The sequence below is a fragment of the Gouania willdenowi genome, chromosome 1 (assembly GCF_900634775.1).
Source record: "Gouania willdenowi chromosome 1, fGouWil2.1, whole genome shotgun sequence".
In the NCBI taxonomy this organism is placed as follows: Eukaryota; Metazoa; Chordata; class Actinopteri; order Blenniiformes; family Gobiesocidae; genus Gouania; species Gouania willdenowi.
The window spans coordinates 26,527,164-26,550,475 of record NC_041044.1 but is presented as its reverse complement, the minus strand read 5'-3'; the positions used below and the strand labels follow the sequence as shown (position 1 = coordinate 26,550,475).

The following is a 23,312-nucleotide window of genomic DNA, read 5'->3' as shown; positions in this document are numbered from 1 at the left end:
TGGTGGCATAACGTAGCAAATGCCACGCAACAACAAACTCCTGCCACCCACATTTGTACACGGTACGATGTAGCCGCCGACCAGTAATGCCCCGCTGCCGCTTCCTGAAACACCAACGAAGAAGACGCGGAAGTAACCCGAGAGCGACGCGGAAACTGCGTTGTTTACGTTGTTGCTCGGCAAAGCGAGGAGTCGAGGAGAAAAAGCCACGCTAGGAAAGAGGTACAAATGATGAACTATATAACAGGAAATTAAACAATAATAAAAGCGCAGCGTTATAGTAGTGATGCTGATTTTAAGACGATGAGAATTGGGTTGAAGAAGGTTGTTTTGCTAGCGGTTTAGCACGCACGCGAGTGCACAGATACGCAAACTGAGATCTGATACTTTCAGTATTCGGTCTGTGCTTGTAAATGGGTTGATTTATACTAACCCCACACAACAAACAGCTTCTGGTCATGTAAATAAACAGGACTACTGAATAACAAGTGTCTGGAAGTCCACTTAAGATGTTTATTTAATATTGAAGAAGAAAAAAAATGTATCAAAACCATAAATGTAGCATTATTACCCTTGTACCCTTTGTTCTTCGGTTATTCCGTTTTAAAATCAAATTAAAACAAATAAACCATGTGGTTATTTTTGTTTTTACACAAATTCATCATATGCCCCTATGGACACAGATCAGATAGTGGAGCCCAGAGCTCACAGTAAACATGGTGATGCTGCGTTTAGTTGTTATGCTGCAAAGAAGTGGAACAAACTGCCAGCAGAGCTGAAGTCAGCATCTAATGTGAACATTTTTAAATCAAAGTTAAAGGCACTTTTTTTCTACTGCGTATGATTGTGAGGGATATTTTTGGTCATGTTGTTGATGTAATGTGTTTGTTGATGATTTGAATTGATTTCACTGATGATTTGAAATGTTCTTATTGATTTTAAACAGTTGAATGATCATGGAAAGCACATTGAGTTGCCTTGTTTTTGAAATGCGCTATACAAATAAATTTGCCCTGCCTTGCCTTAAAATATGTTTTTACACTTAGTTATACAAGTGTGTCATCATTAACATGTCAATGTTAAAAAAATAATATCATTAATGATAACATGCCAGTGACACTTTTTCCCCCATTTGGTGGTTCCAGTTTGTTACAGTGAAAATAAACTGTTTTTAAAGCCATGTTTTTTGTATCATTAAAAACGTATTACACCTTAGTAATGTAAATAAAACTACTAAATACTTTTTATCACTCACACAATTCAAAGTCTAACACTTTGTTAAATGTTACAGAATTGTGTTTATACTGTTTATTTAATGCCTGATACCTGAAAGGAATATATACATGTACATGATTGTGTGAGATGTGCACATGATATCACAACATATCGATCGCAGGCTTGTGAATCGAATCAAAATTGTATTGTGACAGACTTTGTGTTATCGGCAAACATTGTATCGTCATACAAACATATCAACATCGTATCGTGATGAAGCTGGTGATTTACACTGCTAAGATTTCCCTGGTTTAATTCTATAGGACATGCGCATGATAAATTGATAAATAAAGTTTGTACCAATGTGGCGGTTTAGGTTGAATCTGATAAAAGACATAAATTCGTACAAATAAAAGTAGTTATTTAGCATTTCTTAGTGCAGGGGTGATTATCGCGTGTGCATTATTGTAGGTGTTATGGTGCTGTTTCCTCTTTGTGGTTCTGGTACCGCCTAGAAAGGACAGGCCGGTGTGACGGTCTGAGTTTACCTCGTACTGAGATCGATTATGAGCATGCGCACTACCGGTGTCACGGTCTGAGTTCACATCGTACTGAGTTCCTCTTAAAATCTCAGTACGTGACTGCTACGTACTGAGATGTACCCATACTGGGTTATACTGATTTTTTTTAAAAAAAAAGAAAGTTACATTAGGTTAACTGTTTTTTACTGCAATGTATATTATAATCATGTTTTTTTGGAAAATAAATTATTTATTTTCGTATGGAGTTTTATTATAATTATGTTTTTTCCAACATGTGCTTTATTTTTATCCAAACAGAATACAAGTAATAATAAAAACTGCATTGAATAAATTATAAAACACATTTGAGCAGTTGTACATTTTTGTACAAGAAAAGGAGGCATTCAGCACTCAAAAACTTATATTCCTCTGTCTGAAGAAGCAGATAATTTGTGATATGGTGCTGCTGTGCACAGTAATGGAGACGGAGGAGGAAGTGGACTCCATGACTCGTGATTTAAAGGAAGTTTGGGATCACGGGCATCATTTTAAATATCCATGAAATGTAAAATAGCTTTTAGCAGTACAAAAATTATTTTTAACTCAGTGTCATTCACGTCTATAAACTTTATTTGGTTTAGTAACGTGGAGTGCCATTCACGTCTAAATACGTGAATTGTGTTTTTCAGCTGGGGTTGCTAGGAGACAGTGTGAGGAAGCTCTCCTGTGAATATCAAGCTTGTACCATGATGTAGTGACCACTGGGTGACATGTAGGAGGCAGCAGTGCACCTTTGGATGAGAGATCACCATGATGGGCAGAGCTCAGAGGGAGAGGAAAAAAGTTTAAGAGACAGAAAATGGTTCCCAGCAGCTCACACTCGACCAGAGCATGTGTAGAACTAAGTGGACCATTGAGAGTGTTGCGATGGTGAGAGAAAACGATAAAAAAAATGGGGCATGTCCGGGAGGAGGAGGAAGTTGCATGTGGGGAGAATGACGGGGGGAGAGACTTGGAGTACGGCCAAAATACAGCGGACCATTCAACTCTGACCTAGATAACAAAATAATAATTTTGCTATCAAAAGCCTGGTCTCAGTGTTGTTTTTGTAATTTTATAGAACCAATGTTGAGGCGTCACTAAAGCAAAAAAAATGCTTCGAAGTCACTAATTGATTTTTTCAGAAAAAGCCTTTTACTCAGCTTTTTTGTCACAAAACTGGCAATTTGTGTGAAACTTGCCTCTATTCAACTGCTGATTATGGAAGAATGAAACAAGCAAGAAACAAAATTCTTTTTCTGATGAAAAGTAGAGAGTCTAATCTTTCAGATGTTAGATTGTCATAGGACAAAATATTCTGTGGGTCTTGAAATATTAGTGAAAATAGTCTTAAACACCTGGGGTTGGCTGCTCTGAACATGGCTGGCAGTGAATGAGTTAATATTGACCTTTTTTAAACCCAAACAAACTGACACAGTGACGTCATGCCCCGGAACCGAAAGTAGCACACTCAATACAGAGAGGGAGCCGTAATCTTACATTTAAAATGAACAGTAACCATGAAATATTAACTTAAATAACTTTTAGCAGTACAAAAAACATTTTTAATATTGACCTTTTTAAACCCAACAAACTGCAACACAGCGGCATCATGACCCGGTGACCCAAAACCGGAAGTAGCGCGCTCAATAAACCGAGAGGGAGCCGTAATCTTAAAATTATTATTAACGTTTGCAACACCAAATTACTTCCAAAATAACAGATGCGCACACTTCTGGTATTTGGAGAAGCCGTTGACAAAGTGTCAGGGTCGAACAGACAACACACCGGGGAGATATTCGCTCCACAAACACGCAGACCTTTCTTGCATTATAGTATTGATAGCATAGACAGATATAGATGGGTTCATTCCGAGTATAAAACAATAGATTTGAACTTGGGATGCACCAAATATTCGGCCACCAAATATTTCACCAAATATTACAAAAAAGCAACATTCGGTCGGCCTTCAGTATTGAGTTAAAAGCAAGGCCGAATAGTAGCGTATGACGCAATCAAAACAACGTGCAGTGATTTAGAGTCGGAAAAGTGAGTGCATGTTGCTGCAGAAGCGCAGCAGCTCCTCTTTTCCACACACAAACACAGCCAGACTCTCTCAATTACCGCTCTCCGTCATCGTCACCCTCGTAAACCGTCCAATTCCACAAGCGAGTCTGTTGTTACACTAAACCGGGTCTTGCTGCATAGACTGGTGTAGCATTAGCACGTAGTGCTAATAGCTGATGTGTGTAAACAATGGGTCCGTGGCTCCAAGCGGTGACTCCCAACACGATCGGCAGCAGAAAAAGTAGTGCAGTTTACATTTACATATATGGCAATAAAGTATAATATGTATTCTATTTAAAACAGCAGTGTTGTTTTAGCTGTTATGTGGAGAGGGAGGAGCTCACATTCTAGTAGGTGTGTTAGGTGACAGGTGTCACCTACCAACGTGGGCAAAATCCAACTGTCCCGTTTGGAGCTGACTTTTTACAAAATGTGGAATAACAAGGGATGGAGGAAACAGCACTTTTTTACTTTGGCCCTCTGATGAGGCTAAAGGGATGTATATCACTATCAAAACTTTTATAAAGTGATTTTTTTTCATCATACCAGGTTTTTTTTTTCATCATACCAGGTTTTTTTTGGAATGCAAGTTTTGTTTTATTTGAAGGCCTAATATAAATAAAAAAAACTTTGTTGTGCTTTTTATGGAAAGCAAAGGCTACTGGAATATTTAACTTCATACTTTCTTTAAAAGTGTGTTCTTGGCTAGTTATGCACTATTTAAAAAAAAATAGAGAAAAACTTAACTGCATTCGATATTCGACCAAGCGTTCAAATTTCATTCGGCTTCGGCCTCAAATTTGCATTTTGGTACATCCCTAATTTTAATTCTAAGCAATATTATTGTTTGAAGTGTCCATTGTGCACCATTTTTAAATTACCTGTACCAAAATGACTCAGTTGGTTTAAGACCACATTCTCAATGATCTTGGTCATGAAAGGAAGGTTGCTGATTGGTCTATAGTGAGCCAGCATAGAGGCATCCAGTGTTCTCTCTTTAACAGAGGTTTCACAGCAGCTACTTTAAGGGATTTTGGTACAGTGTGTGACAGGAAGGAGGAGTTTATGATCTGACACAAATCAGTGACAATTGACTTTACCACAGTTTTAAATAAGTTTGATGGTATTGTTATAATAGTACTACGTGTCCTTTTTTGTGCAGATAATGCAAATAAAACTGAATACTGTATATAAAAAACACCACTTTGATTTTGTTAAAAAATATTTTACTATACAAGTCTTATTGTACAGTATGTTTTTGTTGCAAAATGTACACATAGAGCTTAAAATGATCACTATTGACTGCACAGAAAAAACAATTCCTTTTTCAAGATGGTTTTCTTTTTAAAAAAGCAAATATCAAAGGAACATTGACATACATTCTTATTCAGCTACATTGCATGCTTGTCCTTCTAAAAACACTACACAAGGGTCCTTTTTTTTAGTATAAAGTCCAAGTCAGTTTAGAAGAAGATAAAAGAGATCTGAAGAAATAAATAAAGAGCGATTCTGTACAAGACTTCTTTGAATATCAATGTACAAAACAATACTTAAAAACATTTGTAGCTTAAATTGCTGTTACAAATACACTCTTTAAAACTCAAAGCTTACAATATCTAAACACTAATGCACAAAAACTCTTTTGTTTTTTTTTTTTTTTGTCTCTGAGGGCTCACGGAAGTGAAAAGCCAAAAACAGTGGACTGTTTCAAAGGTGTCGGTAATAATTTGTTGTATTAAATACAAAACACATTCAGTGGAACTTTTAAATGCTCCAGTTTTTGGTGTCCAATAGACACAGTCCACACATTTCTGTTTATTATCAAATAAACCTGACTCAAGAAACAATCATGTTTAAAAATAATTCTCACATTTTATGAATCGCCAGGGACAATCAATCTATACAACTGGTACAAGACAATTAATCACTGTAAGGTTCAGTGTCTCTTGGAGAACAATTACATTTCAGACCCTGGGCCTCATGCAAAAACCACATTCAGAGACATTTGAGCTCTTAAAGACCTTATCTTAAAAAGGGACACAAGCTAAAAGCTCTGTTTAACAATTTACATTTGGGGTATTGCTAGAAAAATGTTAAAAATCTTTAGTTGTGGTCAGTTTGTTTTGTTGAGCAAACATTAAATCCAGTCAAAGAACTTGTGTAATGCAAACAAACAGTGTTATTTTGTATTATCAGGTTAAATCAGGGCTATCAGTCAAGAAGTTCATTATTAAAATATTTTGAGACAAAATAAAATCAGCGTTTTGTCCATTGCAACAGTCCAAAATCATAGGATGGTTTTATTGAGTAAAAAGAAACACTTTAATTAACATCACAGGATCTGGAATCAGAACATTATACAGCAAAAAACAAAAACAACCAGTGCTCAATAAATTAATATTAACCCAATTATCAATAATTTAAAAAGCTAAAATTGACAGCCTGACCAAACAATCCAACCTGAAAGTACTCAACTTCATCAAGATCTGCTCTCTGTTTAGATTTATTTATCTATGGAGCATATTACCAAATGTTATCTTGTTTTAAAGCAGCAAATAAAGCCAGAGTAATAGCATCTAAAGCTTGGCGATAAACACCCAATAGGATGTCATGTGGACTTTCCAATATTTACTTGTTTTGCTGCCATATGTAAGGTAAAGGTTTCTGCTTAATGAGTTTTCTGATTAAGTTTTTCATGGGACACTGATGTTCTGAATGATATATGAAACAAAAGAACAGCAAACCTCACGTAAGACAAAACTCTGTGTAAAAAGGTTTGTGCATGAGGCCCCCTTGTGGTGAATGGCTAAATCTCACTGATAATCCAACACAAGCACCGCATGTCAATACACTGATAACAGTATGCCTGAGGCATTGGAATGAACTCTCCTGCCAATACTGACGAATGCTACTTTTTTTGATTTGCTTACACCAATTTAATTCAAAATTGCCTTTACTGTTAAATTCCAGCATCACACGAGTGTAGGAACAGTTTTTAAGTTTGCAGCCCTTTTCAAATCCTGAAGTTTGGTTGGAACTTAATGAAGCATAAATTGTTTTAGTTTTTGTAGCATTAACCAACAAGTGTGGGCTTAAAAGTAGATGTGGGATGATGCTGACACTCCCCTATGTGCCCACTCATCACAATCAGTGTTGCTTTTTTACACATAACACAAAAAATATCCTCATTTAGTTTGAATCTCCTGTATTGTGAATAGGTGCTGAACAGCTGGATGCGAGAGACTAGATTTAAAGTTTAGCTTTGCTTCTTCTGTGCATGTAATTATTGGCTTCAATTGCCATTTCCAAAGGACCCGCTGTGGCTGAAACTGACGCTGGCAGACTGACCAGCCGACGACGCTGCGCCACTCTCACTCTCTGAATTCAAAGGCGGTGGGAGGTCTTTTAGGCAGGGTTCCATGGTAACGGCGACGCCCACGCCACTCCGCCCCGACGTCATGTGTGTCACCTCTGACCAGGAGTCAATCTCTGGGTCGTAACACTCCACACTGTCCAGGAAGGTGTTGCCATCGTATCCTCCTGATGATTTAAATAGGAATTATTAATGGGAAAAATATGCATGTATAGTGGAGTACTAAAATATTAATGGATGCTTTTGGAGACTAACAGTAATGACTTCCACAAGGTTGTAATTTGGATTAATCACAATGGTTAAACACTGATGATCACTAACATTATGATCCTTGTGGGAATAATTATTGGTTTTCCCTTGCATTCGAAGCTTGTGAATATATTAAGCAGCATATTAGCCTTTGGTTATCAAATTTGATGAGCTAAACAATTCTCAAGAGACACTTAATGATGCTAGACTTCTGCACTGGAGTCCATTAACAGGAAACTCTTGCAAGAAGTGACTATCAAAAAATTTGAGGAATGGAAATCAATCAGTGAATGACAGGGTCATAAATGGCCAAAGCTGATTGGTCTGATCATCTATCACCCAATTTCTCAAAAGAATGATGTAGATTTAAAGGTGTCAGAGTACATGGAGTAAATAGAAGGTCGCTGAGAAGCATTAACATCACCAAGATGATCAGTAATGCCATTAATATAGAAATAAAATGAGGGGTGTATAAAACAAGGGAAACTGGCTGTTTACATTTGTACACCTCCCATTCAGAAGACGTATACCATATTTTCTGGGCTATTGAATGCACCGCCATAATGACTGCATTCCAATAATTTAGCAATTTTCCATAGGCCGCACTCTTAGCTCATTAGCTCACTCTTAGCTGATGAGAGCACCCTTCAAATGACTCCGTCAATCAGAACGGGCAGGTAGGCAGGTTGCTGTACTCCTGTTTAGGGATTTCAGTGTATTTCCTTGTTTTCTGATGAGTGTCCATCTCCAGATGATGTCTCCTCACTGTCCCATGTCTGCATATCAGTCCGTTTACAGCTTTTTATGGTCACTTTTTACTGGAACTAGACTGATACACTGCTCCCTCCGTCTGTTCTTCTTACCGTGCACTATCGCCTCAGAAGTTATCACGGCTGGACCGGACTCTGAGTCAGAATCCGGACGCGATCGTTTCTGTACAAGCCTTAACTTGGTGATTTTGCAACTTTATGCTGTTCATGCTTTCCTTCTATTAGAAACTGGCTGATTTTTTAATTTTTTTAAATTTTTTTTTTTTTTATTGTGTCCAGGATGTTCTGATGCTTCGTCTCCATCTGTCAGTTCTCCTTACGAGACCTGCTCCTGCCTCAGAGTCCTGTGCGCGATTGCTCCTGATAAACCTAACGCAGTGATTTGACAAATTTATGCCGTTTATTATTTCCTACTTATAAAAACTGTCTAAGATATCTTACATTTGAAACCTTATTGTACTTTTTATACGCTCTTCCTACCATAAATGCATACAAGCCAGCACCGCTCGCCGGTCCAGAAACTTCCATTTATTACTGGTATTTGCTTTTTATTTTAACAAACATCTTATTTTAGGCATAGAAAATAAAAACAAATATTCAACAGATGTACGACTTCTGTCACTCGCTCCCAAGCAATTTCCCTCTACTCTGACACAGTCCTGCACAACGCATCCTCCCGTTATTGAAGCTGTGCGTGCTTTCACTTTTCCTACAATATCCGAAGCTTGTTTTTGAACGTTCTTTCCACTGTCTGTAATATTCTGCATCACGACAGCCGCTTTTACTGGACTGGTGTGCAACTGACTGAAAAATCCACACAGAGCGCTCTGCTGTCTTGGCTACGATACATGTAAATAATATCCTCATTGAATCCTGTTTTAAAGGGTTACAAAATCTACATCAACGTGAATTGACAGATTACATCTTTACTATTAATGCACACATTACAAACTAACTCAGCAAAGTGAGTTATCATCTGAAGGTGAACAGTAAAAGTGCTTTATATTTTGCCAGGATTTCTGAATCGTACAATTTGTTATAATTACATGACAATCAGCTTAAATGTATATTTTACAGACCTTTGATTTGATTTCTCTTTAATAAAATAATCTATTAAAAGAGGGAGTCCAGTAAAATAGGAAAATTTTTATGCTCAAAACGCTTTGTTGCTATAGTGATGAGCTTCTATTTATCTCAACAGGAAAATATAAGTAGAGAATTCCAAACCAGTTTTTGTTGATTTAAGTAGCGCCGACTCACCCAACACATAGATGCGTCCGTGTAGAGCGGCGACTCCCAGGGCACTGCGTCTGTGCCTCATGGAGGCAGCAAAGCTCCACGTATCAGTTTCCACATCGTATCGCTCCACCGTGTTCAGCTGGTTGGTGCCGTCGTATCCGCCCATCACAAAGATTTCATTTCCCAGTGCGCATACACCTAAAATAATGAGAGGTTACTTTAGATTTCATTTCTGTCTGACTCCAGCCTATGGTAGATCAGACACTGGTGGTGTTAGAATGGGTGATTTCCCAACATTTGGACAGCTTGCCTTGTAATGGTTAAACTTAAAACTGCAGTATATTTATAAAGCAATAAGTTGCATTATAATGAGACTCAAGTCTCATTGAAATGGAAGGCCTGTATATTGGGGACACTGGAAAGCTAAATAAAAACTAACCAGAAAAACCATTGTCTGAACTCTTAAAATGACTCTAGGACAGGTAATATTTTCTCTCACCAGCTCCAGAGCGAACAGTTTGCATAGGAGCCATGGTTTTCCACTCGTCCTGCTCAGGATTGTAGCATTCACAGGAGCTGAGTCGATCGGTCCCATCATACCCCCCCACAGCGTAAAGCAGCCGGTTGATGACAGCCACACCCACGCCAATACGACGGATTAACATTGGGGCGACCAGCTGCCACTCGTCCATTTTTGGGTCATATCTGAGGAGAGCAGACAAAAAAATAGAAATATAATTGATACTGTATATTTAAGGCAAGGGGACTGATTTTTAAAATCTGAAAATAAAAATCACAAGAGTTGTAAAACAATACTGGGATTGCATATTAGGGATGGCCAGAACTGTTTCACAAGATTTTATTACCACAAAGAACAAACTGCACTCCACAAGGCAGTTTTTGTTCCAGAGTTGTAATTACGATGGTAAGGTCACGTAGCAACGTGTCGTCTCAATAAGAAGGGTCAACATTGCACACTCTTATCTTAGCTATTGTAAACACACGCACACATGCACAAATGCCATCCGGTTAGGGATCATCACTGGGCTTCAGCCTAGGACAGTGCTGTTGGACTGTTGGTCCAGGTCAATAGAAGAAAAAAGGAATACCATCACTCTGTCAATGATGAGGCATTTTCTGCAATAACAACCCTAACTTACAATATTCTACTTAAAAGGAGTTTTGTGGCAGTTTTGATATTAATCCTTCCTGTGTGAGAATCTAAAAACACTAAAGAACACAAATCCTGCATCACCTGGAAAGTGTAGAATGCAGCTTTATTACATTAAATAAAATACCAACGTCTTCTCTGTAACAATGGTTCTCAACCTTCCACAGGTCGCAACCTAATTTTATACCACAAAATTCTGACTTTTTTTATACAATTATTTTTTAAATCATGTTTTATACTGGGTTACAAATACAGAGTAGCCAGGATTAATGCACAAAGTGATGAGATGCGCAGCTCAGATATTTTTACACTGCATTTTATTTGAACTAGATTTATATTTGAGAAAGCAAAAGTATGGAATACTTGTTTGAGATTGTGTGTGGTAAGACAATTCAATAATAATAATAAAAACAAACAACTAAATATTACAGCCTCCTCCATTAAGATTCCGTTTGCTCACCTCTCAACACTGTTATGATGAATACACCCATGTGATCCACCAACGGCGTAGATCATGCCATCAATGACTCCAACTCCAATACGATTTCTTGGTACACTCATCGGTGAACATGGTCGCCAGCAGTTGTTTAATGGATTGTAGCAGTCCAAAGCGTTTGAGTCCATGTTTCCATCAGGGGCGTTATTCCTTCCACCTACAGCGTAGAAAAGTCCACTTATCACACAGGCTGCCAGACCGCTGCGCGGGACCTGAAAATCAGCCAGCCTAAGCCAGGCTTCTGTACAAGGGTTGTAAGCCTCCAAGTAGCTGAGAGACTGGCGGAAATAACCTCCTGCTGTGTAGATGAGCTGTGGCACCTTGGGGGTTCGGCCTGGTGTGACTTTGGTTGCTTTGTGCAGGGTCAGGTCATTAAAGATCTTGGCCAAGTAATCTTTGCACTGTGGGTCCCAGTCCTCAGACTGCAACCGATCTTGCAGGAAATTAGGGGTGAGAGAATGGCAGCGCACGACCTGCAGTAAGGCTTGAACATACGGCCGTCTGTTCTCTTTGTCATAACGCACCCAGGCCTCACAAGCCTGGAAGACCTCGGACTCACAGCGTACGTTGAGCTCATCACGACTGATGAGAGTGACCAACTGGCAGTGGGACAGGTTGAAGAACTCCTCCTGGGTCGATACCTGGAAAAAGATCTATTATTAGAAAGGTAATCACACGGAAGGAACCCAAAGCACGATGATGCTCATACAGTATGCTTTGAAACTATTCAGTTGGAAACGTAACACTTTTCAGGGGTCAAGACTGCGACCAAATTGGTCGCATATGCGAGTATTTTTACAGTGTGCGAGTGAAAATTTAATCTGGTCGCATCTGTGCGAGTCTGTAGGATGACCTTATTTTGTGACGGAGCGGCTGAGCGCCTCGTCACATTCCACAAAGTGCACTTCTCTCTCTGCGCTGCGAGTGAGGAGACAGACACACACTCACGCAACTTCCCTGTGGGTAATGCAACAGTGAATGCGCCGAGTATAAACACCAATGTGCTCTTTTGGAGTGCACGCGGTCCGCGAACAGAGCCAGGCATAACGAGCCCTTCACTGAGAGCGCTCTCACGTTGAGGGCAGCAGTAAAAATGAAAAACATGCTGAGCTCAGCGAAAGAGCTTACACGCTCATCAGAATCAGCATCGAGGGGCCAGAACTGATGGACCATGATGCCAGGCCAGATGTTTAGCTGTGGTTCTCCCAGAGCAAGGGTCTGCAACCTGCGGCTCTGGAACCTAATGTGGCTCTTTGACTCTTAGGCAATGGCTCCCTATAGCTTTAAAAAACCATTGAAATAGAGTTATTTTTTTAACAGAAGCTATTAATGATTAATGACAAATCAAATCAAGATATAACAATTTGTTAACCTAAAATAAATCACGTTGTGCAATGACTCAGCACCTTCCTACTTCACCTCCTGCAACATCTACAGACCATCAACTTTCCTGCACCTGTGTTTAACTTAAGTTTTAAATCCCTGGTAAGATAACTAAACCAACAAAAACACTATTCTGGAAAAAAATAGAGATTTTAATTGTGTGGGAAGAGATTAATTTAAATGCTAATGTGGAGGTTAAATATGCGTGCCTTACGTGGCAAGAAATGATCAATTAGCATGTGTTGACCACATAATCATGTTATCAAATTCAAGTTACTTTTTGTAGCCTTTCAAATACATGAACTAAAAAAAAATCTTCTTTATATAACATTGTGTTCATGTAAACCGAGATGTGTACGAATTTGAAGATGCAAGATACTGTTTTATGTCTTTACGCCAATTTATTTTATTTTAAACTGTTTTTAAGTTGCCATTTACATGATCAGTATATATCAAATCAAACATTCTATATAATTTTAACTGTATATAATTTAATTCAACGTATTGTGGTAATCCAGGTGAGATGAGGCTAAATGGTTGCAGACCCCTGACCAGGGGAAGAGGGTTAGGAGACCCCACTATAAGAGCTGGACCCTCTGAATTGATTTCCATGGGGTGAAGCAATGCAGATGATAAGATGTGCTACTGTTAAGTTAGTTCAAATACAGCATTTCTACAAACTAAAAAAACAGAAAACACAACCTGTTGTTATGCTTTGCTGTTATTAAAAAAAAAAAAAATTGTCTTCTTTTAAAATTATATAAAATAAATTACCTGTTATTTCAGCCACTGCTTGTTGCAGACAAACTTAATATTGACATTAAAATATGAAAACATTTTGCAAATATATCTAGTCATTGTCAATCTTTACTTCATACAAAACTACAGTACACCAGTTAAGTCAACTATTCATCAGCATGCATGACTATGCTGTTTCACTCTCCCCACTCCCCAAAAAATAAACAAGGAAAAAAAGGGTGCGACCAAATTGAGAAAGTTGGTTGCACCAGTGCCACCACTGGAAAAGGTATTGTTCAGCCCTGCTTTTCAATTTATTTATTTTTTATAAAGAAAACTATAGCTAAAATAAAATAGGGCTGCTCACCCTGTGTGGAATTTGCATGTAGTTGCACGAGTTGACTACAGATACACCAATTTCCTTTCATAGTCCAAATCATGCATGCTATGTTAAGACTTTAATTGTCTGTATTGTATTTATAATTATTATCAATAAAATGTACATGCTTGAATAGCCTTTTCTGTGGCACTCTCAGTTCTTTTGAGAAACAATACTGGAATGAAACTGAATATATTTGGTATAAAGGTAAAGAGTAAAAGATAAAGAAAAAACAGAAACATTGGCTTTGAAAAAAATGTATACAAGTGTATTGAGTTTAATCTAAATAATGCTAATTCATTCATTTTTACTTAATCTTCAAGACAAACTAATGAAAACTGTAAAAGATACCTTTCTTCCTGGGCCAAAATGGCATCACCATACAGTACAAAGAAATGGCTTTAAAAAAAAATCCAGCACTGCCCTTGTGATCCTTATTCATACTTTGTTGTTTTTAGGTATGCTTCTACCTTAGGTGACCCATCATGACTAATCCCTTTGATACTCGATGCATGCATTCCCAGGTCTGAACCACGGGCCAAAAACAATGAAACAAGTTACACAGCAATAACTTAGGCTAGAATGTCCCTGTAGACAAAACATAACACTTGGTTGGTTTATTTTATACCTCCCAATATGAGCTGTGCAACAGTATTTATACTTCTGGACAGGGACGACAATTCACTGTACATCTGAAGGATAAAACTTTGAGCTCCATTGTAACAAGTCAATATCACAAATTTGATCGGCAATGAGACTTAACTGCTAAACAACACAACAGATAAAATGGTCATGGCTCAAAGCACTGGTTAGGGTCTCACCTCGCTAAAGTTCATGTAGATGTATTCTCTGGCCTTCTGGTGGAGCTCGATGCATGATATCTGCTCTGCAAAGCTGGCGATGCCGATGGCGTTGCTGGGGTCCAGCTGCTGAACAAGGAAATCACAACATGCCTTGACCACGCTGTCTATCTGGTACATGACGGCACCGTTCATCACATGAATGACACACTTCTCCCCCACAGAGATGCTGGCTGTGTAGGCAAACTCGATCAATCTGTCCATAACCTGAATGAACGAATGAAAGAAGAACAAGTGTGAAGAGTGAAAGCAAAAAATTAGAGAAGAGGTGGGCACAGGATGAATAGATGTGATACTACGTTGTCATTTTGCACCTATAAAGCTGTGAAGATATTGTGAGAAATTGCAACAAATATTGGGGACAGGAAGAAGTAAAGAAACCTAGAGAGAAAAAATTAGTTCATTTAAAAAATCAGGAACTATTTTATCAGCCAACTAAATAACATTCATCTCAAAACAGCTCCTGTTACAGTGTGCATGCCAATAACAGCACATCAGGACCGCATGAACACTTAACTCTACTTTTGGTGTAGAAATTAGTACACAGAGCATTTCTGTGGCCACATCACACCTACAATATTAGAAATGTTCAGCAGCAGGATTGGTTTCAATTATAATTACGTAATTAAAGTGATATTTACAATTATAATTTTATTTTTTTAATTCTGTTGCTGTCATAAATGTAATTAAATTGTAATTGAGTTTCAGTATGTTATTGTAATTGCTATGAAAATTTTATAAAAATTGTAATTTAACGCAAAACTGGAGAACCATGTTACAGTTCTACACATATATAGTTAACAATTGCTAATGTTTCATATCAAGATTTTCCACATTTTACCATTTAAAAAGATTTCAATCGAGGGGTTTATTGACACAAAAAAGGCTCAGACACCCACACCCAAAATATTAAACCTATGTTTTCATTGATTAGGAAGCCTAACAAGATAACCATTAGATAGGAAAGAAATTAGATGAAAGATTTGTTTTTACTGTATTTTACAGCTGATTTAGGACCTTTTAGTATTATCATAATAGATGCAAACAGAAAGCGAACACAAGAGGAAGGTTAATTTTTATTAGGTTATTTATTTAAGACTAATTGTGAATAATTGCAGTTGAACTTTAGTAATTGAGAAGGTAATTGTAATTGACTGAGGATAGAAAATTGTTGTAATTTAAGTGTAATTGGAAAAAATCCTGGTCACTAATCGTAATCGTATTGTAACTGAACATGGGTAATTTAAAACATAATTGTAACTGAAAAATGTAATTGACCCCAACCCTTTTCATCAGCACACTAAACAATTAACAATGCAACAGAATGTTGCCTATGTTGAGACTAACCTTTGGGTGGATTCCTTCGATTGGCACCAGCTCCATACCACACTCCTTTAGACCGTTGGTAAACATGGCCCTAAAAACTGGAGATGAGGACGCCAACACCACCTTGTGTGCAACAAAATCAACAGCCTCCACGTCTTTGTAGCGCACGCGTAAGGTGACGTCGCACAACTGCCGCTCCAGACGCAGCTCATTCATGATGGCGAAGGCAGCCGCCGTGTGACTCTCGAGAGTGTAGTTGAAGACGCGGTGACCGTTGTGCGTGGAAGGCGTCACCAGCGCATTGCATTCTGTCAAGTACTCTGTCATTTCCTACTTGTTCCCGCTCCTCATTGGCCTCTCTCAAGAACAACGGACAGCGTTGTGGGGCATCCTTGCAATTCTTGAAGGCATAGATTAAAATGTGAGGAAGTGTTTAAACCAGTTATCTCCAGTGTGACCACATATGCCCAAATTGTTTCTTGTCAAAGAAGTGTTTTCTCCAACTTATGAAGACATGAGGATTTTTTCTGCTCTAGTCAGTACTCGAGTCCAGCCGTTCTGCTCATTACGGCATTACTAGAGACTTGTATGTAAACTGCCTCTCAGGGTTTTAGGCTCTGATGCATGTCTCAGTTCCAACATAATGAAATGCTTTGAGTTTCGGATCCCTCTGACTAAGTCACACCGAGTTTGTAACTGAACTGAGAACGGGTGTAACAGACAACCTATGCGTCATAAAAAAAGGTGTCAACTAGACTCACAGGGATATCTTCATTCAGCTATTTGTGTTGGCAACAGAACTACTTACACTCCTAAGCAATGTTGATAGAAAGCCGTCAATCATTCCTGTATCGAGAACAGAACAAAATGTACACTGCCTCTATGTAAGCAACTTGTTCAGCTTCTCATGTGATTTTCAACTCACGGATTGGTTTTTGGAGTCATAATAGATGCAACTGATAAATGCCAAAATGGCCTATTTGTTGTACGTCTATTGCGCCATTCCAAAGAGCTGAACCCGACACCGAAGAAGAGCTAGTCCAGAACTTGTTGAGGGCAGAAAGGGGGTCAAGAGAAGGTGTGACTATGAGCCAATGGGAATGAAGCAAAGTGGTGTTGGCTAGATTCTTCAGCAATGCCTTCCTTGAAGTTACACAGCTGTGTTTACTAAGAATCAGTTGGTCCAGGGTAAAACTGGAGAGGAAAAGAGAGCAACACAGAGTTAATGACCATTACATAAGATAGCTTAAGTTTAATAAACAATTTGTTATTCAAAATTTAATTCAAACAACATTTGACAAATAAACACAATGAAGAGCTTTATTGTAAAACAACCTTTTTTGAAATCAAATTCAAACTGGCTCAATGACTTTCTCTGAGAAGTCAGATCCTTCAACAACTGAAACTAACATAACTTTTTTGTAAATAAATAAAGAAATAAAAATAAAAACTAAGAATTAACTCATGTGATTCATATTTTGAAAATGCAAAAAAATGTCAATGTGTGTTTGTTAAATACATGATGGCATTTGTTTTTCTTTCACATTTGATGCAGACAAAAGAAAATCTAATTTGTTGTACAGAATCAGTTGCTCAGCCAGTTTAGCTGCTAAGAAAACCCCCCAAAACAAAACACATTTCTATCTAGTTTCAAGCATTAGGGACTCACACACACGTGGTAGAAACTTCCTGTTGCAGCTCAAAATATCAGGCCTCTGTTTCATTATTAAACATGCTACTTTTTTGTCAAAGCTCATTGAATACAAGCAAAAACTATTATCAAGTAGTAGAAATTACTTCCATTACATCAGCAAAACTCAAAGCTCTTTTGAACACTATAAACGTGAAAATATTTTGATAGCATCTTAGGTCTTAGAAATAATTAACAATTTAGCTTTTAAAAGGCAAAACATGTTAGTCTTACCTTTATCACAATTGGATTCAGTAAATATTTCTACAGAGGTGACAAGTAACAAAGTACAAATACTTCGTTATTGTTACTGTACTCAAGTAGTTTCTGGTATCTGTACTTTACTTGAGTATTTATTTTTTTGGCGACTTTTTACTTTTACTTCTTACTTTTTTTAAACAAAAATCTTTACTTTTTACTCCTTGCATTTTAAAAATTAGCTTGTTACTTTTAAGACCTTTGAAGATGACGTTACGATGTAAAAAGACGCAAAACCAACAACCGCAAAGCTGGAAGAAAAGCTTGGGCTAGTCCAAGTGCTAACATGCTAAGACTCAGAACACAGACAAGTTCTTAAAAATGTTAAACACACATTTTATTTACAAATTGTATTCATTATGAGTGCTAAATTCTCCAGGGTGTTCAAAGGTAACAGATTTAACTTGTTACCATGTACTGGTATTCTACAAGTTCTTAAGGAAATACAATATATGGAATCTGCTGGTTTAAAAACCCAGCTTTATTAATGAAAGGAACATTTGTTTTTCTCTTTTACTTAAGTACATTTAGTAGCATGTATGCATTTACTTTTACTGAAGTAAGGGAGCAATTTTAATACTTTTACCAGTCATTTTAATTTCAAGTACCTATGCTTTTACTTGAGAACTGAAAACTTGTACTTTTGCCATCTCTGGGTGTAGGAAATGCAGAGCAGAAAGAGACTGATTCACAGTCTGGTTTAGAGAAGAAAAACTACTAAATACAGGAGGAAATGGGCTTTTGTGCTCAAATGAACATTTACACTGAGGCGCACTCTTAAGCTCTGAATGGAATGCTGACACATCATACTCCACTGCCTTGCTTTCAGACAATAAACTGTAGTTTTAAGAGTGTAAAGAACAAATGGCGATTGTCACTGATCAGAAAGAGTCAGAGTTACTCAGCAACAATGCAGCTGTGAGTGTTCAGGTTATGTAACGAAGTGCTCGGAAATTGTGTACACAGTTGCGCACACAAACAATAATCATTACCTGAAGTGATAAGAGAGCACAGTGAACAGTGACCTCGCAAGCAACCTGCTCCCCAACCTGAAAGCATGTTACTGTAAAGTACACGCTTTAAATAACACACTTAAAACATAATGCTACGCACAACACTAAAGGTTGTGAGTGACGCCACAGGCCTCTGAAGCTTGTCACAGTAAGCCAGTTTGGCTTGTTTTAACCAAAGCACTGACTTTATTACTTACTTAATGCAATTAAATCTGTAATGGCTGCATTACAGTATGGCTTGTATTTGATCAATGACTATTTTTTATTTTATTTATTTATTCAGTTTATTTCCGACATGGTTACATTCATTTTTTTTTTATGTTTCAGTTAAATCGAGCCAAAGTTTTTGCATCTACTGGTAATTTTTTTTTGTATAGAAGCTAAATGGCTCATAAAACAAAGCTTCCCAATAAAGTGGGGTTTGACAAACATAATTTGAAACCAATATATGAAGTAGTAATAACCGAGTAAAATATTTAGGCAATTTTAAGATACCTGTAAACATCTGCAACTTTGTAATGATTTTTTTTTTTTTTTAACCATATCCTGCAAAAAAAACCTTAAAGTTTTGATGAAGAAACTGAAATGCATCATTAGAAAAGAAGTATCCTCATGGTTAAATGGATAGTTTGGGCTTGTCCGTCAGCTCCTGCTGTACACTTGTTCTGATTTTACCAACACTAAAGTAAAGTTCAATTTCTTCCTTCTAAGGTTTAAATAGATTTAAAAAAAATGCAATCAGTTTTTAGTCAAGATGACAGCAGTTAACATAAGACCTTTTAATAATTTTGAGGCCAATAATAATGAAAGTTCAGTTCACGATTGCTGAGGCTCAAAAATGACTCAGCATGTTGGAAATAGATTCATCAATGTTTCCAAGTATCTCCTACAATGTGTTCAAGTACCCCTAGGGGTACACGTACCCCTGGTTGGGAACCACTTGTATAAATGATAGAAGACATATGTTTGGTTTATAGAAACTTTATGCCTGTTGTTGGCTCAATCTGCAGCAAATTGTCCTTTTATTGTATTACACTAAGAAAAGAGCTGGTAACTATAAATCTAAATATATTTTTTTTTTCTTTACCAGCCAACACAGTAATGACAACAAATAAAAATTAAAAATAAATAAAATTAATAAACCATGTGGGAATAATGATGCTTTTAGACGTCAAACTATGTGTTGCAATCGCTAGACCCGACTTGTTGACAACCCCTGGGCGACTTATTATAATATAATGTAATATTCAAGGAAGATGCGAGTAAAACGCATTACATTCGGTACCCACCCAAGTCCGCATTTCTTGGAAGTCTTGTAACAAGGAGGAGTTCACAGCAACTGGAGAGCGAGTCATAAGTTTTACTGGTCCTGTCAGAGTTAAACTTTTACAGCAGTGCCAGCAGTTTCAACACCGAACACAACCTTCAAGGATGTTTCGGCTGGATCTTTGTTTTCAGTCATGGGGCAAAATAATAATAATAAAAGCTTTCTCTCCTCAGAGAGTCGCAGGGAACTGTTCCGTGAGCTAACATGGAACTGGATGTACCAAAACATGACCCAGCAGTGAAGCCAGTCCTTACATAAAGCCTCGAGACATTAGTTCAACAGGCCATTTATTTGGCTTAAGGGGATCCCACAAAAAACAGAGTATCCCCAGCAGCCCCGGTCACTGAAAAACACTGGGCTTGTTTTTAAAAAAATAATACGCAGTACTGAATTACAAAGGAAACAGATATAATACAGCTGTGAGCTAGTGTTCAGTCCCGATCCAAGCTTACAATTTTACACCAACAAACACGTACGTTAAACCTGGCACTATTCAAATGAGAGCAAAATAAGCATTCAATAATAAATAGAGGGGTACTGGTGTCTCGAAGACATTCGTGCTCCGAGTTAAGTGATGAACCACTTCCGGCTGCGTCAGTTGCTGTTGGTTTACAACAATGTTAGCAGCGCGGAAATAATAACATGCCAAACAAATTCCAAGATATTGGCAATGCATTATTTAATTTTCTCTTCATCAATAATTGCTATACTTTCACTTTATGTTTATGCTCACGTTACACGTAAAAAAACTGATTATTTGGTTCCACAAGGAGTAATAATGGATACAGCTGACCGTACCCCGTATTAAGTCATTATATTATACTGCGCTACAGAAAACATGCAGAAATGCTCATTCTTGTTTAAAACTATCGCTACTCCACAGTAAACAAACCCAAAACCAAAGGCGTTAGTCATCAGTCATAAAGGCAACGAGCAGACCCACAGCACCAGCTGCGATTCCTTCCGCGCAAATATTCAAACAAAGAAAACACAAGGGCATTTTTGGCCAAATAGCCTTCATTTGTTCCACCACACACCAAGTCTTAGTGACTGTAAATATGTTATTAATAGAAACTCACGTATATCAGCTTCAGCGGTCTATCGCTGTCTGTCGAGCAGTGAGTCTTTGAGCAGGAGGAGAGGGGGGAAGCTGTAACTCACCATGACTAAGCATTGTGCCGGCCTCCACTGCCCTTCACAATAAAAGCTCTCCGTTTACGCGCCTCGCCCGCTTCTATTGACGTGTAATTACAGGGAAGCATATTCAAGCTGAATGTGCTTTTATTGAGAAAGAGCGCTTTCAGAGGATGATGAGGGAGGCTCAGTGCCAAATAGATGTATGTCAATCAAATCTGTTGATAAAACTAAGTAAGCTCCGCCCACTCCAAAACGCCTCACATAAACAAAGTAAACAAACTCCTTACAAACTAACCGAATTTTTATAATTCCTATAATTTAATTCACAGTGAATGTTGTCATTACTCATTTGTTCAAGTTAATAATGTATTTATGTATTTGTTCAAAAACAGGTCTAGAAAATGAGACCTCGTTGTTTCATGGGACTACCTGTAAAGAATAAATACATAGGCGAATAAAAAACATGAATAATGAAATAAAAAATAATAAAAAAACAAACAATGCTACAGCCATCTACTAAACTATTTTTATGCAATGCTACTAGATAAAACCTTAGTTTATTTTGGCCAGGTTAAAACAAACCAGTTAGATTTTTTTGTTTTTTTCTCCCCCCTGTTTTTTCTATACTAAAAGATTTTGGTCAATTTTCATACTTGGTGTGCTGCTTTCTGCAGCCACAAGGAGACGCTAAAGATCCACTGTGAGAATTGAAGTGCTTTGCGCTACACTTTGAGTAATATTCATTAATTTATCTCTGGGGTTCTCAAAGAATTTTAAATCTAGGGACCACTTACAGGGGATTATTTTTTTTAAATTTTATTTATTTATTCAGTTTATTTCCGACATGGTTACATTCACTTGGTTACATTCATTTTTATTTATTTTTTTATTTTTATTTATTTATTTATTTATTTTTTTTGTACATGCCGAAAAAGGAGACGAGAGAAGCAATTTGCTTATTCAGGTCCCGTCCCCTGTTTTGTCCATCGAAAATTTACATGGGTTTACATGTCTCTCTGGTCAAACATTCTTAACATTTTTTTTTCCCAGGATACACTCATAATCTTTAAGTAAATTAAATAAAAAATATTGTATTAAGAATGATCTATTCTTTGATCTTTGGAGTAGAATTTAACTTATAGAGTTCACGCACTAGTCTTGTTTATAACATGGAATGTTTTTATTATATTACCAATAAACAAAGTACATGTACTTTAATTTTTAAAATAATTGTATAGTACTTTTTTTGCATGATTTTATAGGCATTGAGCCATCACACTTTACTGTGATACAGCAGCGCATTATGTCCAGTATCATATACTGTACATGTAAAGTATGTTTGTTGTATTGGTGCATATTGATGGATAATTTGTAATACACTTTGGTAATGATATGACGTAAAAAATAGTTTAAAAAAATAAATAAAAATTTCATGGATGCCCAAGCTGTGGCTTGAGGACCACAGTAGGTAAACACACAGACACATACTAACTCCAATTAAAGATAGTAACTTAAAAAAAAAAAAAAGTTTATAGGCTCTGTTTTTTCTCAGTTTGAATTTAGAGATCAGTAGGCTACAACCGAAGGATTTTCAGTGTTTGATAAGTTCTACTCCTTTTGGCCGAAAGAGAGAAAAATGGAGAAAAAGTCATAAAATGCTTAATTTTCTGGTTCAGTGAAGATGTTTGATCTCAGCAGCAGGACACTGTAGTTTTCCTGACCTTTTGACTGCTGTTTGCAGGCAAAATAAGGCACGATACAGTCAACATCTGGCAGACACCTGCACACCCACAAATCAGTCAAAGGTATATTTGTATCACGTGGAACCACTTATTACAAACAAAAACGCTGTTTGGGTCATTGGGGGTTAAATGAAAAGTGAAAGACTCATATGGGCTTTAAGGCTTTTTTTTTAAGAGAGAATATTTAATGCATTTTAAGACATCTTTTTAAAAAAGTTTATTTTTGAAAAATCCACCAAATTAGTAAAACAGGTTGGCATCATTCTGTTAGCCTATTTCTAACAATTTCTTTATTTTCAGTTCAGCAGAGCTGTGTGAA

At 37.3% G+C, this 23,312-nt stretch overlaps 1 protein-coding gene across 1 annotated transcript; it reads right to left on the bottom strand.

The window, feature by feature from the left end:
- Nucleotides 1-5,449: 5,449 nt before the first annotated feature.
- Nucleotides 5,450-21,418, bottom strand: keap1b (kelch-like ECH-associated protein 1b). The gene is made up of 7 exons (XM_028434203.1): nt 21,194-21,418; nt 15,848-17,020; nt 14,462-14,707; nt 11,105-11,781; nt 9,973-10,178; nt 9,495-9,671; nt 5,450-7,382 (listed from the first exon to the last, which is right to left on the bottom strand). The coding sequence occupies exons 2-7, from the start codon at nt 16,151-16,153 to the stop codon at nt 7,135-7,137; spliced, it is 1,860 nt and encodes a 619-aa protein (XP_028290004.1). The 5' UTR covers nt 16,154-17,020; nt 21,194-21,418; the 3' UTR covers nt 5,450-7,134.
- Nucleotides 21,419-23,312: the final 1,894 nt, after the last annotated feature.